Source organism: Mastacembelus armatus, unplaced genomic scaffold, assembly GCF_900324485.2.
Source record: "Mastacembelus armatus unplaced genomic scaffold, fMasArm1.2, whole genome shotgun sequence".
In the NCBI taxonomy this organism is placed as follows: Eukaryota; Metazoa; Chordata; class Actinopteri; order Synbranchiformes; family Mastacembelidae; genus Mastacembelus; species Mastacembelus armatus.
Genome location: NW_022872910.1, coordinates 92,214 through 118,712, shown reverse-complemented (window position 1 = coordinate 118,712; position 26,499 = coordinate 92,214). Strand labels below are relative to the sequence as shown.

General features: G+C 41.3%; 5 gene segments (V, D, J or C); all 5 read left to right on the top strand.

The window, feature by feature from the left end:
* Positions 1-7,695: 7,695 nt before the first annotated feature.
* On the top strand, positions 7,696-8,393 carry LOC113129639 (T cell receptor alpha variable 19-like; the record flags this gene model as incomplete). The annotated part of the segment is given in 2 exon segments: positions 7,696-7,983; positions 8,074-8,393. Coding segments are annotated over 2 exon segments (438 nt in total), but the record flags the coding sequence as incomplete, so codon positions are not given.
* Positions 8,394-12,362: 3,969 nt separating this feature from the next.
* Positions 12,363-16,955, top strand: LOC113129612 (T cell receptor alpha variable 12-3-like). The segment is given in 3 exon segments: positions 12,363-12,412; positions 16,426-16,706; positions 16,938-16,955. Coding segments are annotated over 3 exon segments (339 nt in total).
* Positions 16,956-19,338: 2,383 nt separating this feature from the next.
* LOC117152635 (T cell receptor alpha variable 18-like) lies at positions 19,339-19,932 on the top strand (the record flags this gene model as incomplete). The annotated part of the segment is given in 2 exon segments: positions 19,339-19,537; positions 19,628-19,932. Coding segments are annotated over 2 exon segments (423 nt in total), but the record flags the coding sequence as incomplete, so codon positions are not given.
* A 2,860-nt stretch (positions 19,933-22,792) lies between these two features.
* On the top strand, positions 22,793-23,602 carry LOC113129648 (T cell receptor alpha variable 26-2-like). The segment is given in 2 exon segments: positions 22,793-22,916; positions 23,192-23,602. Coding segments are annotated over 2 exon segments (396 nt in total).
* Positions 23,603-23,639: 37 nt separating this feature from the next.
* LOC113129651 (T-cell receptor alpha chain V region CTL-F3-like) lies at positions 23,640-24,331 on the top strand (the record flags this gene model as incomplete). The annotated part of the segment is given in 2 exon segments: positions 23,640-23,772; positions 24,006-24,331. Coding segments are annotated over 2 exon segments (369 nt in total), but the record flags the coding sequence as incomplete, so codon positions are not given.
* Between the last annotated feature and the right edge of the window lie 2,168 nt (positions 24,332-26,499).

Here is a 26,499-nt window from a genome sequence, read left to right as displayed (position 1 = left end):
CCTCAGGGCTCTGTCCTGGGGCCCCTCCTCTTCATTATTTATCTCCTTCCTCTCGGACATATCTTTAGGCAACATAACATCAATTTCCACTGTTATGCAAACGACACCCAGCTCTACCTCTCTGCTGCTCCATCTTCTACGCTCCCCCCTCCCTCCCTCCTTACCTGCTTACATAATATCAAATCCTGGTTCACCCATAACTTTTTGAAACTCAACCCCGACAAAACTGAAATTCTCCTCGTGGGCACCAGATCCACCCTTTCTAAAACCAGCACCTTCTCCATTCTAATTGACAACAATACTGTCCTCCCCTCCCCTTAAAAGCCTGGGTGTCATCCTAGACGGTACTCTCTCCTTCACTCAGCATATCAATACCACTACCCGGTCGGCCTACTCCCATCTCCGTAACATAAACTGCATCCGTTCTTCACTCACCACCGATAGCATGGCCATACTCGTTAATGCCTTTGTCACCTCTCGTTTGGATTACTGTAACTCACTCCTCACTGGTCTACCTCTCAAATCACTTCATAAACTTCAACTTGTCCAGAACTCTGCTGCCCGAATCATCACCAGAACTCCATTCTCACATCATATTACCCCTGTCCTTAAACAACTTCACTGGCTCCCTGTGTCCTTCCGTATAAACTATAAAATCCTCCTTCTCACCTACAAAGCCCTCCACTCTATTGCCCCACCATACATCACTGATCTACTTCACATCTATTCTCCGCCTCGTACTCTCCGCTCCTCCAGTTCCACTCTCCTCTGCACCCCTACAGTGCGCCTGGCCACCATGGGCGCTAGATCCTTCAGCCACACTGCGCCCCGCCTTTGGAACATTCTCCCTCATCGCATCCGGTCGTCTCCGGACTTATCAACTTTTAAATCATTATCTCAATCATCACTCAAAACGTATCTGTTCCGTATAGCGTTTTCCACCTAACTCTCTTAATTTCTCAAAGCAGCCCGTGATGTTCTACCACCCTCTGCCTATTTCATATTGTCTCATATTGTTTCATATTTGTTGTTCTGTCATCTGGGTTTCTGTGTTTCAATTTGCTCTTGCTGTACATCGCCCACTTCCTGGATGCTCTGCACTTTTGCCTTTACATTCTGGCCCTCTGTTTATGCATTGTTGTTATTGTTGTTTTAATGCACTCTATGTATTTCATGCAGTATGCTTCCTTTTTCTCTCTGTAAGGTGACCTTGAGAGTTTGAAAGGCGCCATGAAATAAAATGTATTATTATTATTATTAATACAGATGACAAAGACGTAGAAGGAGGCAATGGATCCAAACGCAGGAGACGACTGATTCATCACCTGAACTTTGACAAGACCAAAATAACCAAAAACACAGGAGCCAAGAACAAAGAGCACTGAGCAGATCCACAGGAGATCAGACAATCAGTCAACCCTGGTGAGTGACCTAAGTACAAGCTGGATGATTGTCTGAACAGGAAACAGGTGAGAATGGACAGAGCCAACACAAAGGCAGGATATGGAACAGAACAATTAAACACAGGTGAACTTAACTAATTACATTTACATACAAATTTATTATTAAACTTTCATCCTCAGAACAGTTATAACTCATTTGAGAGCCTCACTCTGAGTCTCTCACATCCAACTGGAAAACACAAAAACCAGTTCTACTTGTCATTGTGGACCGTCCACCTGTCCCTTACTCAGAGTTTTTAACTGAATTCCCAGACTTCCTGTCTGATTTAGTGCTTAGTTCAGATAAAGTCATTATAGTGGGAGATTTTAACATTCATGTAGATGTTGAAAATAACAGCCTCAGCATTGCATTTAATTCTATATTAGATTCAACTGGTTTCACTCAAAATGTTAATAAACCCACCCACTGTTTCAATCACACCCTTGATCTTGTTCTGACCTATGGCATCGGAATTGAACATCTAATAGTTTTTCCCCAAATCCTGTTTTGTCAGATCTTAATAACTTTTGAATTTAAAATGATGGATCATGCAGCGTTTGGAAGAAAATTCCACTACAGCAGATGTTTATCCGACAACGCTGTTAATAAATGTAAGAAAATGATTCCATCTTTATTTACATCTATGCCAAGTATAAACATAGTGGAGGGCAGCTGCTTCAATCCCACTCCCTACCAAATTGATCATATTGTTGACAGCACTGTAACCTCACTGTGTGAAACGCTTGATTCTGTGGCCCCTCTGAAAAAGAAGTTAGTGAATCAGAGAAGACTAGCCCCATGGTATAATTTACATGTTCGTACCTTAAAGCAGGCATCACGAAGGCTGGAAAGGAAGTGGCGTTCCAAAATTTACAGGAATTTTATCTAGCCTGGAAAAACAGTCTACTAACATATAAAAAAGCTCTCCGTAAAGCCAGAACTGCATACTATTCATCACTAATAGAGGAAAATAAGAACAATCCCAGGTTTCTTTTCAGCACTGTAGCCAGGCTGACAAAAAGTCACAGCTCTGTTGAGCCCAGTGTTCCCTTAGCTCTCAGCAGTGATGAATTTATGAGTTTCTTTACAAATAAAATCACAACTATTAGAGATAAAATTCAGCAGATGCTTCCTATACCTGCAATAAATGAATCTTCTACTACAGTAGCTCTTGAATCATCTGTAGGACCTCAGTTATGTTTAGACTGCTTCTCTCCCATAGATCTCTCTGAATTTACATCAGTAGTTGCTTCATCTAAATCATCAATGTGTCTCTTAGACCCCATCCCGACTAGTCTGCTTAAAGACACCCTGCCATTAATGAACTCATCTTTATTGGACTTGGTAAATTTATCTCTAGTATCAGGCTACGTACCACAGGCCTTTAAGACTGCAGTAATCAAACCCTTACTCAGAAAGCCTAGTCTTGATCCAGGAGTCTTGGCTAATTATAGACCAATATCCAACCTGCCATTTATTTCTAAAATCCTAGAAAAAGCTGTTGCTAAGCAGCTATCAGTCCACTTACACAGGAATGAACTATTCAAAGATTTTCAATCAGGATTTAGAGCACATCATAGTACAGAAACAGCACTGTTAAAAGTTACCAACGATCTTCTCTTAGCTTCAGATAATGGACTTGTTTCTATACTTGTCTTTCTAGACCTCAGTGCTGCATTCAACACTATTGACCACAACATTTTATTACAGAGACTGGAGCATGTGACTGGTATCAGAGGAACAGCATTAAAATGGTTCCAATCCTATTTATCGGACAGATTCCAATTTGTTCATGTCCACGATGAACCTTCCACATGAACAAAAGTTGGTGTATGGAGTATGGAGTTCCACAAGGTTCAGATTCTGTTCATCCTATACATGCATCCTTTGGACTATGTAATTAGGAAGCACTCTATTAATTACCACTGCTATGCAGATGACACTCAGTTGTATCTGTCTATTAAACCTGTTAACACAAACCAGTTAACCAGACTTTAAGGGTGTCTAACTGACATAAAGGCCTGGATGACCAGTAACTTTCTACTTTTAAATTCAGAGAAAACAGAAGTCATTGCATTTGGGCCTAAAAACCTCAGAAATAACTTTTCTAAAATTATAGCTACTTTAGATAACATAGCCCTGGCCTCCAGCACTACTGTGAAAAACCTTGGAGTTATTTTTGACCAGGACATGTTCTTTAATTCACACAAAAGAAATCTCTAGAACTGCCTTCTTTCACCTGCGCAACATTGCCAAAATTAGGAACATCCTGTCTCAAAATGATGCAGAAAAACTAGTCCATGCATTTGTTACCTCAAGGCTAGATTACTGTAACTCATTACTATCTGGCTGTCCCAGTATCTCCATAAAAAGCCTCCAGTTAATCCAGAATGCTGCAGCCAGAGTCCTGACAGGAACTAGCAAGAGAGGTCATATTTCTCCTATATTAGCTTCACTTCATTGGCTCCCTGTAAAATACAGAATAGAATTTAAAATCCTTCTCCTCACATACAAATCCCTTCATGATCAAGCTCCTTCATACCTTAAAGACCTCATAGTACCATATTATCCCAATAGAGCACTTTGCTCTCAGAGTGCAGGTCTCCTTGTGGTTCCCAGAGTTTCCAAAAGCAGAATGGGAGGCAGAGCCTTTAGCTATCAAGCTCCTCTCCTGTAGAACCAGCTCCCAGTCTGGGTTCAGGAGGCAGACACTCTCTGTACTTTTAAGGCTATACATAAAACCTTCCTTTTTGACAAAGCTTATAGTTGGTTCTGGTAACCCTGAACCATCCCTTAGTCATGCTGCTATAGGCATGATGCAGCCTGGTTCTATTCACCACCTCACATGTATATTTCACCATTGAATGTCGCTAACCTTGTGCTCTGCTCTCTCCCTCTCTCTCTGTACCTTCTGCAGGTGTCCCTGGTCCTGGACCTGAATATCACTGATGTGTCTATTTGTTGTTTATTATTGCTGTTCTTCTCTCTGCTCTATCCACTCACCCCAACCGATGAACGTCACATGACAGAGGACAGGAGCAGAGCACTACAGACCGTCATGATAACGTTTGGTTAAATGACTGTTGATACACAGTCTGAGCTTCTTGGATGATGAGGCTGCAGCATCACTGTCATTTCTAAAGCTTCCATCAGCCTGAATGGAAACAGAGCACAGCAAGAGGAGGAGCTACACAACTGAATATGAAAGGCTTCATTTTGGAACTGAAGAGCTGCTGTCTTCTCTCTGTTGTTCATTCAGTCCAAGTGAAAATGATGCTGCTGCTTTTCATTTGGATGCTGATGGTCTCCTTTCATACTGGTAAGTCAACTCTAACTGGAGAAAGTGGTGAAGATACAGAAACATTCCTGAACAGTTTTCTAACAGTGTGTTCAGCTTCAAGAAATCTAAGTTTCATGATGAAACATATTTTTGTTCTTCTCAGGATCCTCTGAGGATTTACTGACACCTTTTAAAGACGAAATGACGACTTTGGAAGGAGACACTGTGACTCTCTCCTGCAACTATTCAGGCTCTGTGGACTCTGTATACTGGTATCACCAGAAGTCCATTTCATCTCCACAGCTGCTAATCACAGAATATTCAGAGACCACAGGGAGAAGGTCTATGAGACATGACAAGAAAACAAAGGAGTTTCATCTGCAGATCTCCTCTGCTGCAGTGTCTGACTCTGCTGTGTACTACTGTGCTCTGCAGCCCACAGTGACAGGAAACACCAAAACTCTGTACAAAAACCTTTGGCGCAAAGACAACACAATACTCCACAACATCCACCAGAGGGAGACACACACTGTTAAACTTCAGTGGTTTGTCATTACACAGTCTTGATTCTCTGCACTGCTGACAAAAACACAAAATGAAGGAAAGTAGTTTCCTACAACTCTGATTATAACAGATATTGTGGGACCTCTTTTACAGGAGAAACACCATAAATGAATGTAAACATCTCTTCTTTCTCCTTAGTTTCATTATAAACGTGTCACTAAATGTGAAACAATGTCAGTATCATAAAAATACGATGCTGTCATAAGTAATCAGGTGTCAATATATTTACAGGTAAATTTCACATCACTATTGACAGATCATACGATGTGATTCAAATGTCTCCATGAATCAGCTGACTTCATAGATTTGAGTCTTGATTTGTTCTGTTTGTATCGCCATAAAAGCATTTTCTGTTTCTCAGGCGTTTTCACGTTTTATTTTGGTGTACCACAGGGTAGACTAGGTCCTCTTTGTCTAGAACACCTCGACTCAGAACTTACTGAGCACAGTCATTTTGTCCATTGTATGTTCTCAGGGACAAAGACAAGTCCAAACTGGTTCTGACAGTATGTGCATCCATCCAGATCATATTATATCAACCTCATTATGGGCTTTGTTGGGTGTCAAAGTCTGGCAGGCTGTCTCACACTGTATCCGACTGCTGACCTCTTCACAAAGACAATAAAATACACAGAACAGAGAGTTAAGTCTCAATTCTGTTGATATCAGATTCTCCACAAAATACTGAGGATTCTTAACATCTTAACATTTCCATAAATTCAAATGAGCAGTAAAATGTCCCCAAGTTCCCAGAGAAAACACAATATCATCATGGAAACAGACTTTGTTCTAGTGTGACCTGCTTTGGTCTAACAATGGTGGAAGAAGTGAAACTGGACACTCAGTAAATGTTTCTCTGAGGTAGAGCTGCTCTAGCTGCAGAAATAATCTCACTGGATGAACTGAATTTTGTCAGACACAGAAACTGAAAAGGTTAGTACCTGGCCACGCCCACTGGAATCCAACCAATGAGATTATTTCTGTCTCCAGAGCAGAAATGTTGCAGGAAGTCAAAGCCCAATCAGCTTGATGCTGAGGAGACGAGCTGTGCAGCAGACACTGTTTAGTTGTTTCATTCTACTGCAGTGGAAGAACACTGTTCATCTGCTGTCTGACTTCAACAACTCCAAAGACATGTTGCTTTACTTCTTTCTCTTTTTATCTCACTTCATAGGTGAGTTTGACCACAAACAGGCGTCTCATTCAACCTCGCAATGAATTTGTCTTTGGCAGGAAGTCCTGGTCAACAGTTTGTGTCCACAGAGTAACACTGTACACTGACATTTTCCACTGTCTTCTCCTCTCAGCCTCGTGGACAATGTTCGTCTAATGGCTTCATTTTCTCTACTTTTTCCAGGACTAACAGCTGGAGACACAATCTCTCCTGTAGAAGATGAAGTCACTGGAAGAGAAGGAGAATCTGTCAAACTCACATGTCGCTATCAAACAGATGAAACTTATGTTTATCTTTACTGGTACAAACATCATTCAGACCTGGAAGCTCCTCAGTTTATACTCAGGAAAGGAGCAAAATCACTGAGTGCTAGTCAATATATTCCTGATAATCGATATAAATCCCAAACATCAGATGCATCAACTGAACTGACCATAAAGAGTCTAACCCTGGCAGACACAGCTCTCTACTACTGTGCTCTAGAAACACAGTGATACAAAGTGTAGAAGAGTCTGTACAAAAACCTGAACACAGATATCTGACTACTCTTCAAAGAGGAGGGAAGTGGGATTCAAACCACAGCTTCATATCAGATTTATTCTGCTCATTCCTGTTTGATCAGAGTCCCTGTGGTCACAGCTGCTAATGAAACACTGGGGGAGGATTCACATCAGCAGCAAATCCACATCAATGACAAACCAACTGTTGATGCTTCAGACACAAGAAACCGTGAAAACAAATAAACAGACTCTGACTTACTCAGTTAATCCTCTTCATACACTGTGGGTCATTAGGCCACAATGAGCTCCTTCCATTGTTCACCATCCTTGGAAACATGGAGAACTACAGCCCAAATTCACACTAAAGTATTAACTAATAACACACTGACATCACTAGTTTATATGTTCAGACATCAAAATACACAGAAAAACTCAAAACAACAAAAGATTCAAACTTTCACAGCTGAAGATTTTTATCAAGTTTCAACATTTTTGATTGAAGCTTCAACAACAAATCCACCATCTTTGATTTGACCAAACATGATATTTACATTGAAGAGAAAAAATCCTGAAGAGAATTTACAAAGTCCCATTTGTCAAATGTTCCTTCTCAGTTTGCTTGTACTATTTGTGATAAAAGATATTAAAGGGGTCGTAGCAGGTTCCCAGCAATTAGCAGCTTTATATGTCAGGGACCAACGGGAATGTGCAGCAGCTGTAAAACAGGAAACGGGTCAGCTGAAATGTCCAATGACGATCACATACAAGACAAGTTGGACACTGAAAGGAGACTGGTCCAAACTGTGTTCAGAGTAAAGTTGTCAGCAGGGGAATAACACAGGGCTGTGAATGAGCCCTGTCACTGTGATCAGGCTCCTCCTTCTAATCCACCAACTTAGTGTTGATGAAGACTAAACAGAGAGATCACAGCCTTCTTCATACTGGCTGGAGCTCCCAGTTCCTCAACACTGCACATATGACGCCTCTGTTCATCTCAGTGTTGCTGGCTGCTATGTGCCTTGGTATGAACACAACTCTGTTTCTCTGATATCATTCCAGCATTGACATGACTCTTTAACAGCACACTGACACTGTTTGTTGGTGTTTTACAGAATGCAGAGCACAAAAAGACAACGTGCTGCAGCCAGAAGGAGATGTGACTGCTACTGAAGGAGAGGCAGTAACACTTGGCTGTCTGTATAACAGCAGTTCAACAAGTCCAACTCTCTACTGGTACAAACAGGATGGAAACAACAGCCCCACGTTCATCCTGAGCAGATATAAACTGGATGAAGGCAACACACCAGACGAGTACAGGGAGAGATTTTCATCCACACTGGATTCCACATCCAGATCAGCTCCTCTGAAGATCCAGAAGCTTCAGCTGTCTGACTCTGCTGTGTACTACTGTGCTCTGCAGCCCACAGTGACAGGAAACACCAAAACTCTGTACAAAAACCTTTGGAGCAAAGACAACACAATACTCCACAACATCCACCAGAGGGAGACACACACTGTTAAACTTCAGTGGTTTGTCATCACAGTCTGGATTCTTTGTATTGACACTGACTTTCTCCATATCCTGAATCAAAACCGTCCGTCAGTGCAGAAACTTTTCAGAGACCATGTCAAACCCAGTAGCTCATCTATGGTTAAGTTCTGGAACCATTTCAGATTCTGTAAAACGATGAGATTCTTCATAAACAGCTGCAGCAACACCTGCATCCAGTTCTGTTGGTTTCTGTGGGATAATTTATTGAGATAGTTCAAGTTCAAGTTCACATTTATTTATAAAGCACATTTACAAGCAACAAGTGTTGTTCCAAAGTGCTGTACAGTTTATGAACATAAATTAAGCAAAATAAAAAGATAATTAAGTAAAAGCATAAACATATTTGTAATCCAGTATTCTCAGACACTCCCATAGACTAAGGAGAATAAATGAGTCTTCAATCTAGATTTAAAAGTGTCCAATGTGGACGAGGATCTCACGGCAACTGGAAGTGCATCCCACTGTGTAGGAGCTGCAACTGAAAAAGCTTTGTCACCCTTAGTCTTAAACGAGACTGTGGGACAGAGAGCAGCAACTGTTTACAGGAACAAAGAGATCCAGACTCAGAATGTGGTTTGAGGAGATCAGCAATATACTGGGGTACTAGCCCGGGCAGAGCTTTATAAACGAACAGCAAAACCTTAAAATCGACTCTGTATTTAACTGGAATTTGTAGGTTTCAGCGAAGAAACTAAATCTTGCAGCTGAAAGAAGGAAATGGAATCAAAATGGCTAAAAGACCTAAAGGGCAACAGGATTTCAGAATGAACCACAACTGATCATGATACATGTGCTCTAATAACTTGAATTTTATCCACAAAAAAAAATCCAATTAATTTTCCAGAACTCAGGTGTTGCAATAGGGTGGCCCACTGTGGTAGGGTTCAGAACAGAGTCAGTGTATTAAATAAGGACCTTAGGCCTATGGGCATTCTTAGCAATTATTTCTGAGAAATAATTTGATTTAGCATTGTTAACAGCAATTTGGACGTGTTTTAAGGATTCACTGAACATTTCATATGAGACCCTAAGTTTGTCTTTCTTCCACTTAAGCTCTGATTTCCTGCATTGCTGTTTGACACAGTGGGTGTGATCATTGAACCAAGGCTGGATATCTCTTTGTTTTCCTAGATCTCAGTGATTTGAGTGGAGCTGCCTGATCCAGAATATCAGCAACAGTTGTATCGAAAGCTTCCGTCAGCTGTGATGCATCCATAGTCCTAGTTAGCATAGTTGTATTTTGAGAGAGTCAGTCATCCAGGTGAAGTTATCTAGAGGCCGAGTCATGACAACTGGACTTTTAGTTTTTAGGTCAAAACGTTTCACCATTAATCCAAGTGGCTTCATCAGTCTAAGGCAAAGCTGGTATGGAAACTCCAATTTATCTTCCAAGTTGTTTCCACTCCAGTCCTAGTCCCATAGGCTCATTAGGTGAGCTAATGTTTCCCAGGGAGGACACACTCTGCAGCCAGTTGGTGAATCAAATGGATCACATGAATCCACCATTAGATCCTAATGGCCCTCCCCTGAGCTCACTCCTTTTGTTCACCTAAGGAGCCTATTCAAACCAGCCGTGAAGTGAAACCAACTCAGGAGTGTGGGTCTAAGGACTCTGACCTGATTTACATAGTCCACCTAATGAGCCTATGGGACTAGGGGTGGAGTGAACCCAACCTGGGAGATAAATTGGAGTTTCCATACCAGCTTTTCCTTAGACCGATGAAGCCACTTGGATTAGTGGTGAAACATTTCGACCTAAAAACTGAAAGTCCAGGTGTCATGACTCAACGTCTAGATAGGAAGTAGCCTAATAGTATGAGTAAAATTTCGACTCTCTGGGGGAGGGGAAGTGGAACCTGACAGTGAGGATTCAAATAGAACAAAATTATGATCAGAACATCCAGCTTCTAACACCTCCAGGTCGCTCACGTGAAAACCAGAAGCAAACACCAGGATCAAGCGTATGACCTTTTATATGAGAAAGATTTGTAACTAACTGTGTCAAATTAAAGGAATCATAGAAATTACTTGATTAAAGGTTGTGTTTTCACAGCAGATATGAATATTGAAATCTCCCAGAATTAACAATCTGTCACAGCAGAGTACCAGTGTTGATAAAAACTCTGAGAATTCGCCAATGAAGTAAATGAGTGAACAAAGAATGGGACAGATACACATCAACTTGTGAGAGGCAGAGACACTTAGAAAACACAGATGTAAGAGGAGACAGAGATTCAGGGAGGAGCTAATCTGGAACTGAACTATAGAAGAGAGGAACTTCCATATTCAACAGAGTTCAAGGCACAAACCAGAAACATTATCTTCATTCAACATGCTGCCATTGGACTGTTATGTACTTTCTCTACTGTTACTATTGTTTCTAAGAGGTTTGTAAGATTGTGCATAAAGAAGTCCAGTTCCAGTGTTACCTGAATGTGATTTATGGATTGAGACTTTCCCAACATGTTATAACAGAGTTATGTTTCCCTTCAGGTGTCGGCTGTGAAGATCTGAGTCCAGTCAACAATGAAGAGTTCAGTTTAGAAGACAGCACTGTCACTCTGTCCTACAAATACTCCAGACCTGCTACATATGATGATAATTTCTTCTGGTATTGCCAATATCCAGGAAAACCACCAGAGTTCCTTTTGTCTCACACAGGAACAGGAATGAAACTAAAAGAGGAGGTCTCTGGACTGGATTTTAAAGTGAGTGAGGATAAAACCCAGATGGATCTGCAGATCTCCTCTGCTGCAGTGACAGACTCTGCTCTGTACTACTGTGCTGTGAGGCCCACAGTGACAGCAAACCCACAGTCTCTATAAAAAAATACAAGCTGACACACTGACAAGCTGCTGGAAGCCTTTTTTCCACACTGTTGAAGTCAACGGTTTACCTCCACTAGAGAGCCACATCATCAAGTAGGCGGTGCACTACTTCTGCCCTGTGTTCAACCGTTGTGTCAATAAGAACAATTCTCAGACTGAATGTTGAACATCAGCTAGTTTCTCCTGTTCATTTCAACCTGCTTGGACAGATGGAACATTGGCTGTGGATTATTCTTGCTGCTCTTTGCTTTGGTAAGATAGAAAGTACAACATGTTTTATCCTCAAACATTTGAACACATCACTGAGCTGACATCAGCCCTTTTTATGGTTCACACTGACAATGATCCCTGAAAATCAGATTCATTCTACATGTCTATGTATCTGTCTCTTTGCCAGGTAACTCTTTAAACCTGCTGATTGTTCTGCTTTCATCAATCATCTTCATTGATCCATCTCTTCCTCTGCATGTTCTGTTCTTCCCCAGAGAGTAAAGGAGAAGACAGAGTGATCCAGCCAACAGGAGATGTCATTGCTGCTGAAGGAGACACAGCCACACTGGGTTGTACTTTTGAGACAAGAGCAAGTCCCACTTTGTTCTGGTATAAACAAGAAGAAAACGATTTCCCAAAGTACATGATGAAATCTTTCTCCACATCAGTAGAAAAAGCTCCAGACTTTCAGAAAGAAAGATTTAATGCTGAAATCAACAAGACATCAGTTCCTCTGAAGATCCAGAAGCTTCAGCTGTCTGACTCTGCTGTGTACTACTGTGCTCTGGAGCCCACAGTGACAGGAAACACCAAAACTCTGTACAAAAACCTTTGGAGCAAAGACAACACAATACTCCACAACATCCACCAGAGGGAGACACACACTGTTAAACTTCTGTGGTTTGTTGCAGGAAGTCAAAGCCCAATCAGCTTGATGCTGAGGAGAAGAGCTGTGCAGCAGACACTGTTTAGTTGTTTTCATTCTACTGCAGTGGAAGAACACTGTTCATCTGCTGTCTGACTTCAACAACTCCAAAGACATGTTGCTTTACTTCTTTCTCTTTTTATCTCACTTCATAGGTGAGTTTGACCACAAACAGGCGTCTCATTCAACCTCGCAATGAATTTGTCTTTGTCAGGAAGTCCTGGTCAACAGTTTGTGTCCACAGAGTAACACTGTACACTGACATTTTCCACTGTCTTCTCCTCTCAGCCTCGTGGACAATGTTCGTCTAATGGCTTCATTTTCTCTACTTTTTCCAGGACTAACAGCTGGAGACACAATCTCTCCTGTAGAAGATGAAGTCACTGGAAGAGAAGGAGAATCTGTCAAACTCACATGTCGCTATCAAACAACTGAAACTGATATTTATCTTTACTGGTACAAACATCATTCAGACCTGGAAGCTCCTCAGTTTATACTGTTGAAAGGAGCCAAAGGAAACACAGGTCAATATATTCCTGATAATCGATATGAATCCCAAACATCAGCTACATCAACTGAACTGACCATAAAGAGTCTAACCCTGGCAGACACAGCTCTCTACTATTGTGCTCTAGAAACACAGTGATACAAAGTGTAGAAGAGTCTGTACAAAAACCTGAACACAGATATCTGACTACTCTTCAAAGAGGAGGGAAGTGGGATTCAAACCACAGCTTCATATCAGATTTATTCTGCTCATTCCTGTTTGATCAGAGTCCCTGTGGTTGCAGCTGCTAATGAAACACTGGGGGAGGATTCACATCAGCAGCAAATCCACATCAATGACAAAGAAACTAACTGATTGATGTAGATTTCACCACTGAATTTGTTTTGTCAATTTAAGGTCCAATTCGGTCCTGGCTCCTCCTGAACACCACCACTGTTGAAAAACCACAAGATTAATTCTGGTTTTAGTTTTTGCAACCTGCAATTTTTTATTTTTTTTTTGCAGTTTAGTCAAACACAGTCTTTAGTTTGTGAACAAAAGCTGCTGTGGGAACGTTCTCTACAATAGCTCATTATCTGCAGCTATAAACACAAGTCTTCCCACAATGCCTTGTGGGAGATTCGGTTATTGACTTGAGTGCAAGGACAGAGTGTGTGCAAGTAGGAATTAGTTTGACAGGCAGGTCAGCCATCCTATGGTTTTGATCAGGTTGAGTAAAATGATTGGTCAGTCTTTGTTGAGCGTTGCTGCTGCCACAGATGGTAGATTTTTTCAGCCCATTTAACTTTTTCAGAAACAAAAAATAATTCAGATAGGGGGCTACATGTGGTGTGGTGGTTAGCGTGCCCAACCAGGAACACAGTCATTCTGGTTCAACTCTGGGACTAGGTGTCCTTTGTGTTGCCTGTCTTGCCTTAGTCTCGTTTCTATATTTCCTGTCATCTCTCCACTATCCCATATAATAAAGGCAAAAATGCTCAAAAATAAAAATTCAGATAGAAATCACCTACCTGACTTTACACTCTCACACAGGAATACGGAATGAGGTGATTGCAAATATACTGGGGAGCACAACCATGTAAAACTTTAAAAACATCAACGCGGAACTTGACCGTGAGCCAGTGTAGAGAGGCGAGTACTGAGGTAATGTGCTCCCGTTTTCTGGTGCTAGTCAATAATCTGGCTGCTGCATTTTTGCACCAATTCCAATCAGTCCAGCGACGATTTAGTCAAACTCAGATGAAGTGAGTTGCAGTAACTCAACCTTGAAGTTATAAACACATGAATTACAGTTTGAAGATTTCATGGAAAGAATTGTCTTGATTCTTGCAATGGATCATAATTGAAAGAAACTGCTTTTCACAACAGCACTAATCTGCTTATCAAAAGACAACGCAGGATCAAAGACACGGTCACGTACATTTGATGACAGGGGGCCAAGCTGCTTGACAGTGCCAGATGACACAACTCTTGGACCAAAAAAAAAAAACATTATTTCAATTTTATCATTATTTAACTGTAAAAAATTCAAGTCCATCCAGCATTTAATGTCCTGAAAATATATAAACAGATTTGACATAGAACACTTGTTGTTTTTAACAGGAAAATAGAGTTCAGTGTTGTCAGCATAAAGATGATATGATAAATTATGTTTCTGAAAAATATAATTGAGTGGAAGCATATATGGGGAGAAAGGGAGAGGACCCAGAATAGAGCCCTGCAGAACACCACAGGAAATTTGGGCCCGGGATGGGAAAACAATTCCCCAAATTCACTGAAAAGGATCTGTCCTTAAGGTAGGACGCGAACCAGTTCAGCACAGATCCCTGAAAACCAGCTACTTGATCAAGTCTTTGAAGAAGGATGTCATGATCTATCGTATCAAATGCTGCACTTAAATCAAGCATGATTAGGATGCAGCAAGAACCAGTCAAAAGAAAGTAAAATACCATTAGCAACCTTCAACAGGGCAGATTCAGCACTATGACATTCTCTAAATCCAGACTGAAACATGTCAAAAATATTAAAAGTACTCAGGATGAGATCTGAGAATAAACAACTTTTTCCAAAACTTTTAAGATGAAAGATAATTTAGATATGGGTTTATCGTTATTCAGATCATTCTGATCAAGATGATGCTTTTTTAACAGTGGTTGGACTATAGCATGTTTAAAAGAAGCTGGTACAATTCCATTTGTTATCAAGCGATTGATAATAGCAGTAACAACTGGACCGTACTTTTCTGTACTTTTAGACCCAGATAATGTCATATTGTGTGCAGCATGTTGGAGACCCCTGCTCAAGAGTCTTTGTCCTGATGATCAAGCAGAAGAAGAATAAAGCAGCAGAATGATGATCCCTAATATTATTGACACATCATCTGTGTATTTGTGTTTTCTCATGAACGTCTCTCTATGAAGCAGCCTCTCACTTTATGTTTCCATCAGTAAGCAAATGTGACACCAATGCAAAAGCTGCTTTGGAGTCAAATGACCATGAGCCTTCTCCCTTTAAAATTACTACAACATTTCTGAACAAGCTCCACAGCCTGGATAATGAGCCAGTTAGTGATAAAAACCATGCAATGTTATGCAAAGCAATAAAGACCAGTGAGAAGCTGAAAAGTCGTCAGTCCTGTGTGAAAGGAGGAGATGAAGAGATGAAGGGAGGAGCAAAACTGTGACTGAAGGACAGAAAAGACTGAAACTCTCACAGTGGAGTTTAAAGCAGAAACAGCTTCTATCTTTAAGATGGAGTCAGTGCACTTACATCTGTTTTCAGCTTTGTTTCTGATCACACTGACAGGTAGGAGAAAATTCACTAGTGAACATAGAAATGTAAAATAGAATTCATTGAAAAAACCTTTGGAGCAATAAGTTATAACAGAGTTATATTCCCCTTCAGGTGTCGGCTGTGAAGATCTGAGTCCAGTCAGCAATGAAGAGTTCAGTTTAGAAGACAGCACTGTCACTCTGTCCTACAAATACCCCAAACTGTCACCTAGTGATTATTTCTACTGGTATCGCCAATATCCAGGAAAACCACCAGAGCTCCTCATCTCACACTCTGCTTCAGGACAAGTGGGAAATAATCCAGTTCCTGGACTGAAGGTCAAAGTGGAAGAAAAGCAAATCAGCATGAACATCTCCTCTGCTGCAGTGTCTGACTCTGCTGTGTACTACTGTGCTGTGAGGCCCACAGTGACAGGAAACACCAAAACTCTGTACAAAAACCTTTGGAGCAAAGACAACACAATACTCCACAACATCCACCAGAGGGAGACACACACTGTTAAACTTCAGTGGTTTGTTGCAGGAAGTCAAAGCCCAATCAGCTTGATGCTGAGGAGAAGAGCTGTGCAGCAGACACCGTTTAGTTTTTTCATTCTACTGCAGTGGAAGAACACTGTTCATCTGCTGTCTGACTTCAACAACTCCAAAGACATGTTGCTTTACTTCTTTCTCTTTTTATCTCACTTTATAGGTGAGTTTGACCACAAACAGGAGTCTCATTCAACCTGTTGATGTAACAACATGTTTGGTCTGATTTTGTCAAGAACTTTTTAATGATCACATGTGAAAGAGTCAAGAACCTGGGTTCAGGTTCCTGATGTTAGAATCTCTTTCAGATTAACTGACATGAAAATCACTCATTTTGCAGCCATGGGTTCTATGAACAGCATCAAACCAGAAAGAAAAGAAGAAGCTGTTGCAGAGGGAAGAAACATCAACGTGACCTGTACATATGAGGGAGCTATCAGGAACATCCAGTGGTACCGACAATACCAGAGATCCAGACCAGAGTTCCTGCTCTACATCACTGAGCAAGGACAGATTCATCCAGTTCGTTCAGATTTCTCTGCTCACATTAACTCAAAAGAGAAACAAGTGGATCTGGAGATCAAGTCTGCTGCAGTGTCTGACTCTGCTGTGTACTACTGTGCTCTGCAGCCCACAGTGACAGGAAACACCAAAACTCTGTACAAAAACCTTTGGAGCAAAGACAACACAATACTCCACAACATTCACCAGAGGGAGACACACACTGTTAAACTTCAGTGGTTTGTCATTACACAGTCTTGATTCTCTGCACTGCTGACAATAACACAAAATGAAGGAAAGTGGTTTCCTACAACTCTGATTATAACAGATATTGTGGGACCTCTTTTACAGGAGAAACACCATAAATGAATGTAAACATCTGTTCTTTCTCCTTAGTTTCATTATAAACATGTGTCACTAAATGTGAAACAATGTCAGCATCATAAAAATACGATGCTGTCATAAGTAATCAGGTGTCAATATATTTACAGGTAAATTTCACATCAGTATTGACAGATCATACAATGTGATTCAAATGTCTCCATGAATCAGCTGACTTCATAGATTTGAGTCTTGATTTGTTCTGTTTGTATCGTCATAAAAGCAGTTTCTGTTTCTCAGGCGTTTTCACGTTTTATTTTGGTGTACCACAGGGTAGACTAGGTCCTCTTTGTCTAGAACACCTCGACTCAGAACTTACTGAGCACAGTCATTTTGTCCATTGTATGTTCTCAGGGACAAAGACAAGTCCAAACTGGTTCTGACAGTATGTGCATCCATCCAGATCATATTATATCAACCTCATTATGGGCTTTGTTGGGTGTCAAAGTCTGGCAGGCTGTCTCACACTGTATCCGACGCTGACCTCTTCACAAAGACAATAAAATACACAGAACAGAGAGTTAAGTCTCAGTTCTGTTGATATCAGATTCTCCACAAAATACTGAGGATTCTTAACATCTTAACATTTCGATAAATTCAAATGAGCAGTAAAATGTCCCCAAGTTCCCAGAGAAAACACAATATCATCATGGAAACAGACTTTGTTCTAGTGTGACCTGCTTTGGTCTAACAACGGTGGAAGAAGTGAAACTGGACACTCAGTAAATGTTTCTCTGAGGTAGAGCTGCTCTAGCTGCAGAAATAATCTCACTGGATGAACTGAATTTTGTCAGACACAGAAACTGAAAAGGTTAGTACCTGGCCACGCCCACTGGAATCCAACCAATGACATTATTTCTGTCTCCAGAGATGAAATGTTGCAGGAAGTCAAAGCCCAATCAGCTTGATGCTGAGGAGACGAGCTGTGCAGCAGACACTGTTTAGTTGTTTCATTCTACTGCAGTGGAAGAACACTGTTCATCTGCTGTCTGACTTCAACAACTCCAAAGACATGTTGCTTTACTTCTTTCTCTTTTTATCTCACTTTATAGGTGAGTTTGGCCACAAACAGGCGTCTCATTCAACCTCGCAATGAATTTGTCTTTGGCAGGAAGTCCTGGTCAACAGTTTGTGTCCACAGAGTAACACTGTACACTGACATTTTCCACTGTCTTCTCCTCTCAGCCTCGTGGACAATGTTCATCTAATGGCTTCATTTTCTCTGCTTTTTCCAGGACTAACAGCTGGAGACACAATCTCTCCTGTAGAAGATGAAGTCACTGGAAGAGAAGGAGAATCTGTCAAACTCACATGTCGCTATCAAACATATGAAACTGGTGTGTATCTTTACTGGTACAAACATCATTCAGACCTGGAAGCTCCTCAGTTTATACTCAGGAAAGGAGCAAAATCACTGAGTGCTAGTCAATATATTCCTGATAATCGATATGAATCCCAAACATCAGATGCATCAACTGAACTGACCATAAAGAGTCTAACCCTGGCAGACACAGCTCTCTACTACTGTGCTCTAGAAACACAGTGATACAAAGTGTAGAAGAGTCTGTACAAAAACCTGAACACAGATATCTGACTACTCTTCAAAGGGGAGGGAAGTGGGATTCAAACCACAGCTTCATATCAGATTTATTCTGCTCATTCCTGTTTGATCAGAGTCCCTGTGGTTACAGCTGCTAATGAAACACTGGGGGAGGATTCACATCAGCAGCAAATCCACATCAATGACAAACCAACTGTTGAAGCTTCAGACACAAGAAACCATGAAAACAAATAGACTGTGACTTACTCAGTTAATCCTCTTCATACACTGTGGGTCATTAGGCCACAATGACCTCCTTCCATTGTTCACCATCCTTGGAAACATGGAGAACTACAGCCCAAATTCACACTAAAGTATTAACTAATAACACACTGACATCACTAGTTTATATGTTCAGACATCAAAATACACAGAAAAACTCAAAACAACAAAAGATTCAAACTTTCACAGCTGAAGATTTTTACCAAGTTTCAACATTTTTGATTGAAGCTTCAACAACAAATCCACCATCTTTGATTTGACCAAACATGATATTTACATTCAAGAGAAAAAATCCTGAAGAGAATTTACAAAGTCTCATTTGTCAAATGTTCCTTCTCAGTTTGCTTGTACTATTTGTGATAAAAGATATTAAAGGGGTCGTAGCAGGTTCCCAACAATTAGCAGCTTTATATGTCAGGGACCAACGGGAATGTGCAGCAGCTGTAAAACAGGAAACGGGTCAGCTGAAATGTCCAGTGACGATCACATACAAGACAAGTTGGACACTGAAAGGAGACTGGTCCAAACTGTGTTCAGAGTAAAGTTGTCAGCAGGGGAATAACACAGGGCTGTGAATGAGCCCTGTCACTGTGATCAGGCTCCTCCTTCTAATCCACCAACTTAGTGTTGATGAAGACTAAACAGAGAGATCACAGCCTTCTTCATACTGGCTGGAGCTCCCAGTTCCTCAACACTGCACATATGACGCCTCTGTTCATCTCAGTGTTGCTGGCTGCTATGTGCCTTGGTATGAACACAACTCTGTTTCTCTGATATCATTCCAGCATTGACATGACTCTTTAACAGCACACTGACACTGTTTGTTGGTGTTTTACAGAATGCAGAGCACAAAAAGACAACGTGCTGCAGCCAGAAGGAGATGAGACTGCTACTGAAGGAGAGGCAGTAACACTTGGCTGTCTGTATAACAGCAGCAGTTCAACAAATAATTATCTCTACTGGTACAAACAGGATGGAAACAACAGCCCCACGTTCATCCTGAGCAGATTTAGGATTGGCACAGGGGAAACAAAGGACCTGTTTAAAGAGAGATTTTCATCCACACTGGATTCCATATCCAGATCAGTTCCTCTGAAGATCCAGAAGCTTCAGCTGTCTGACTCTGCTGTGTACTACTGTGCTCTGCAGCCCACAGTGACAGGAAACACCAAAACTCTGTACAAAAACCTTTGGAGCAAAGACAACACAATACACCACAACATCCACCAGAGGGAGCCACAGACTTCATCAGCTGTCTCATCAACATTAGAGATCAGCCCAACTTTTGTTGTATTGTCTGAAAATTTGATGATTGTGTTTGCAGCGTGAACAGGTGTTCAGTTGTACAGGGAGCAGGGGAGGGGGCTCAGCACACATCCCTGTGGTTCTCCGGTGCTGAGGGTCAGGGGTGGGGATGTGTTGGGAGTCAGTCTCACTATTTGTGGGTGAGTGCTAAGAAAGTCTTTAATCCACAGTACCACTCTGCTGGGGACAGTGGTGTTAAAAGCGGAGCTGGAGTCAAGGAAAAGCATCCTCACATACACCCCCTTCTGCTCCAGGTGTGTCATTGTAAAGGGCAAGTGTTTATGGCAGCCTCTGTGAATCCTTTGGCCCTGCATGCATACTGATGTTGGTCTAAGGTTGAGGAAAGAGTAGATGTTATATGACCCAGGACTAGACTTTCAAAGCTCTTTGCTATGATGTGTGTGAGTGCGACTGGTCTGTAGTCATTCAGACAGCTGATGTTTGTCTACTTGGGCACTGGGATGAAAGTGGTGGTTTTCAAACATGCAGGTACAGTAACATGTGCCAAGAAGAGGTTAAAGATATTGGTGGAAATCACTAGGAGCTGATGGACAAATGCACAGTCCATCTCTGCAGCTTTGATGATTTTCAGGCAGGATTTAGGCCCCATCACAGCACTGAAACTGCCCTCATCAAGGTGACAAATGACATTCGTCTGAACACCGACGCTGGAAGAGTCTCTGTCTTAGTACTGCTGGATCTAAGTGCTACTTTTGACACAGTGGATCATGTGTCCAGAGCTGGTCCTTTTACAAAGGTTAGAGAACTGGATAGGCATCTCTGGTACTGCCCTTAAATGGGTTAAATCCTATCTTGAAGACAGGAAGTATTTCATTGAAGTTGGTAACTGTGTCTCAGACCAAATGTCGTTGACATGTGGGGACCCCAAGGGTCCATCTTGGGGCCCCTTTTGTTCAACCTTTACATGTTTCCTTTAGGCCAGTTAATACGCAGCAATAATGTGTCCTACCATAACTATGCAGATGACACTCAGATTTACATTTCACTCACAGCTGGTGAATATGGACCAGTCGATTCACTGTGTCACTGTATTGAACAGATCACTGTGTGGATGCAAAACAACTCTCTCCAAATAAACAGTGACAAGACTGAAATAATCATCTTTGAACCTCAGAAACAAAGAAAATGTCAGCAGTCACCTCGAGTCTCTTTATCTAAAATTTAAAAATCAAGTTAGAAATCTAGGGGGTAATCATGGGCTCAGACTTGAATTTTAACAGCCTTAGACTTAAAATAAGGGGTTTTGGAACCTCCAGCTGTAGTCTACTCGATCCTAGACGTAAGAGTCTGGGACTCAGGATCGTCTCCGCAGATAGTCTGTGTTGAGGTACTTTTAGTCCATCAGGGATGGGACAAACTGAAAGTAGGGGACCCACAAATATGGGTCAGCGTGGTCCATGGTCAATATCATAAGGGGCAAATATGGTGACAAAGCGGTGGGATGCCTTTTATTTTTATTCTTACTTATGTATTTTTAACCTGTCTTTTACTTCTGTAAAGCAATTTGAATTACTGTGTGTATGAATTGTGCTGTGTAAATAAACTTGCCTTGCCTCTTATCAGAGCGATCACATCTACATCACTGTGGTGGGTTGAGCAGACACTAGCTCGATAGCCTTGTCCAGGACCTGTGGATGTAATCAGGTCTCAGTTATGACCATTACACAACGTTCCAGGATTCTAAGCGCAAATTTGTTATGATGTACCACAAGGGTCAGTCCCAGGTCATCTGAAACTTTGAGGTCACATGGATTATAATACTCCCAAATTCAGGTCCATTTCCACCATGTTGCTGCACCTTCCATCATAATGTGTGTCAGGAGCTGGTCATGCTGTTTTGCCTGTTAATGCCAAGGTCAGTGCTGGAGTTCATGGACCTTCTGCAGCTGAGTGGATCCAAATCTGACATCCTTTGATTTGGCCACAACTATTAAAAAAATAAACTCATTGAATTCAGTGACACATGAATGACAGAAGTAGCAAAGTGTGTCTTTTGTAATGAGAAGTGTATTGAGTGTTAGGTAGAAATGAGAGATGTACTGATACACTGAGTACATACTCATTGTACAAATGCACAGTCCATCAGCTCCATCATTGTACCAACCACAGCAAAACTGAGCTGGTTTGGAGCCAGGAGATTACCAGGCACATGCAGTATGAAGTACTGTTAGTGTAGACTCACATGGGCAGTCTGTCTGAGAGAGGGCTGGATTGGTGTGTGCATGATAAAACTGCCCATAGACTAAATAAGAATCTCATCTGACTTCACTGATTTTAATTACAGGCACAAATACATGCTGCGTTTGTCCAACAGTCATTTTGTAGAAAACAGTGGCTGCCTGAAGACCTCACACATTTTTGGAACAAATTTGATCAATTACTTATGAAATCCACAGCACAATGTTCAGTCTCTGAAGTCCTACATGAGGCCATCTCCAGACTATATAAAACCAGTTTCACCATGATTTTAAATGATGTGTAAATGACTTTTGATGCTGCCATTTGGAGACTAGACTTCACAGGATCCTTTGAGGATGTTCATAAATATGCCAAAAGAAACAAAAAGAAAAGCCAGCAGAAAAATAAAGGTTTATCTGTTCAGAGTGATTTTAGCGTCGATAACGTTCAGTGATATCAGAGGACAAACAGGTTGAGGGAGGAGCAAATCTGTCAAAGAGCAGAACTAGTCCCACTGTGAGATTCATTCAATATCTAAAGCAAACACAACACAGATACTGTCTGTAAGATGCTCTCACTGCAACGCTGTGGAATATTTTCTCTTGTTCTGATCATACTAAAAGGTAGGTTACAGGAAGAATCAGACATGAGACCCAAACCTGAGCTTTACTGCTATGGGTTACTTTCAGTTTGTCAGTCTGTACAAACTCTACTGTGGACACTGACTTCAGTTCCTGCTTTGGTCTGTTTGTACGTCTGTTATTGTGTTTGTTCATTTTTGTTGTTCAAATTGTTAAAATCTGAACTAAAATATAGAAAAATCAGGAATCATGAAAACCACTGGAACAGACTATCAGAGTTTAGTATCATCTTTAACAACATTCATCTCTTCCTTCAGGTGTCGGCTGTGAAGATCTGAGTCCAGTCATCAATGAAGAGTTCAGATTAGAAGACAGCACTGTCACTCTGTCCTACAAATACTCCAAAACTATAACAGCTAGTGATTATTTCTTCTGGTATCGCCAATATCCAGGAAAACCACCAGAGTTCCTCATCTCACACTCTGCTTCAGGACAAGTATTTAATAATCCAGTTCCTGGACTGAAGGTCAAAGTGCAGGAAAAGCAAATCAGCATGAACATCTCCTCTGCTGCAGTGACAGACTCTGCTCTGTACTACTGTGCTGTGAGGCCCACAGTGACAGCAAACCCACAGTCTCTGTACAAAAACACAAGCTGACACACTGACAAGCTGCTGGAAGCCTTTTTTCCACACTGTTGAAGTCAACGGTTTACCTCCACTAGAGGGCCACATTATCAAGTAGGCGGTGCTCTACTTCTGCCCTGTGTTCAACCGTTGTGTCAATAAGAACAATTCTCAGACTGAATGTTGAACATCAGCTAGTTTCTCCTGTTCATTTCAACCTGCTTGGACAGATGGAACATTGGCTGTGGATTATTCTTGCTGCTCTTTGCTTTGGTAAGATAGAAAGTACAACATGTTTTATCCTCAAACATTTGAACACATCACTGAGCTGACATCAGCCCTTTTTATGGTTCACACTGACAATGATCCCTGAAAATCAGATTCATTCTACATGTCTATGTATCTGTCTCTTTGCCAGGTAACTCTTTAAACCTGCTGATTGTTCTGCTTTCATCAATCATCTTCATTGATCCATCTCTTCCTCTGCATGTTCTGTTCTTCCCCAGAGTGTAAAGGAGAAGACAGAGTGATCCAGCCAACAGGAGATGTCATTGCTGCTGAAGGAGACACAGCCACACTGGGTTGTACTTTTGAGACCAATAATCCAAGTCCCACTTTGTTCTGGTATGAACAAGAAGAAAACGATTTCCCAAAGTACATGATGAAATCTTTCTCCACATCAGTAGAAAAAGCTCCAGACTTTCACAAAGACAGATTTAATGCTGAAATCAACAAGACATCAGTTCCTCTGAAGATCCAGAAGCTTCAGCTGTCTGACTCTGCTGTGTACTACTGTGCTCTGGAGCCCACAGTGACAGGAAACACCAAAACTCTGTACAAAAACCTTTGGAGCAAAGACAACACAATACTCCACAACATCCACCAGAGGGAGACACACACTGTTAAACTTCTGTGGTTTGTTGCAGGAAGTCAAAGCCCAATCAGCTTGATGCTGAGGAGAAGAGCTGTGCAGCAGACACTGTTTAGTTGTTTTCATTCTACTGCAGTGGAAGAACACTGTTCATCTGCTGTCTGACTTCAACAACTCCAAAGACATGTTGCTTTACTTCTTTCTCTTTTTATCTCACTTTATAGGTGAGTTTGACCACAAACAGGCGTCTCATTCAACCTCGCAATGAATTTGTCTTTGGCAGGAAGTCCTGGTCAACAGTTTGTGTCCACAGCGTAACACTGTACACTGACATTTTCCACTGTCTTCTCCTCTCAGCCTCGTGGACAATGTTCGTCTAATGGCTTCATTTTCTCTACTTTTTCCAGGACTAACAGCTGGAAACACAATCTCTCCTGTAGAAGATGAAGTCACTGGAAGAGAAGGAGAATCTGTCAAACTCACATGTCGCTATCAAACAGCTGCAACTGGTGTTGATCTTTACTGGTACAAACATCATTCAGACCTGGAAGCTCCTCAGTTTATACTCAGGAAAGGAGCCAAAGGATACACAGGTCAATATATTCCTGATAATCGATATGAATCCCAAACATCAGATACATCAACTGAACTGACCATAAAGAGTCTAACCCTGGCAGACACAGCTCTCTACTACTGTGCTCTAGAAACACAGTGATACAAAGTGTAGAAGAGTCTGTACAAAAACCTGAACACAGATATCTGACTACTCTTCAAAGAGGAGGGAAGTGGGATTCAAACCACAGCTTCATATCAGATTTATTCTGCTCATTCCTGTTTGATCAGAGTCCCTGTGGTTACAGCTGCTAATGAAACACTGGGGGAGGATTCACATCAGCAGCAAATCCATATCAATGACAAACCAACTGTTGATGCTTCAGACACAAGAGACCATGAAAACAAATAAACAGACTCTGACTTACTCAGTTAATCCTCTTCATACACTGTGGGTCATTAGGCCACAATGAGCTCCTTCCATTGTTCACCATCCTTGGAAACATGGAGAACTACAGCCCAAATTCACACTAAAGTATTAACTAATAACACACTGACATCACTAGTTTATATGTTCAGACATCAAAATACACAGAAAAACTCAAAACAACAAAAGATTCAAACTTTCACAGCTGAAGATTTTTATCAACTTTCAACATTTTTGATTGAAGCTTCAACAACAAATCCACCAGCAAAAGTTGTTTTCATACAGCTTCATTCATTTTTGGAAAATAATTATATCTTTGAAAAATTACAATCTGGCTTTAGAACTTGGCACAGTACTGAATCCACTCTCCTGAAGGTTCAGAATGATATCCTCCTGTCCCTGGATTCTAAGAAACTTGTGCTGCTAGTAATGCTGGACCTCACCACAGCATTTGATACTGTGGGTCACTCCATCCCCCTGACACATTTATCACACCTAGTTGGCCTTCAGGGACCTGTACTACAAGTGGTTCAGGTCCGATTTAATGAATAGAACCTTTCCTGTCATGATTGGCGACCTTTCCTTCTCTCCAGCTTTCCTGACCTCTGGTGTGCCACAGGGCTCCATTCTGGGCCCTGTTTTATTCTCTTTGTACATGTTACCATTAGGATCGATTATCACAAAATACAACGTCTCCTTTCATCTGTATGCAGATGATTTACCGATCTACCTGCCAGTTGTTTCTAACTGTTCTGACACACTCATATTCGTCTGGAGGTGTTTGGATGACATCAAAATCTGGTTATCTCAGAACTTTCTGAGCGCAAGACAGACTTGAACGAGCGCAAGACAGAGTATATTCTCATTGGCACCCCCAACCGTCCCAGTTTTGAGGCTTCTGGTTTTGACTCTCTGACACTTCACGGTCAAAAACCTGGGGGTGGCCTTAGACAATAACTTAAACTTCCATAAACAAATTAATTCTGTTGTGAAGGCAAGTTTTTTTCAGCTATGCCTCCTTGCAAAGGTTAAGCCCTTTCTGAACCACAGTGACCTAGAGAAGCAATTCACACTTTCATTAGATCCCGGCTAGATCATTTCAACGCTCTTTATGTTGCATTAACCAAGCTGGCATCCATCGCTTGCAACT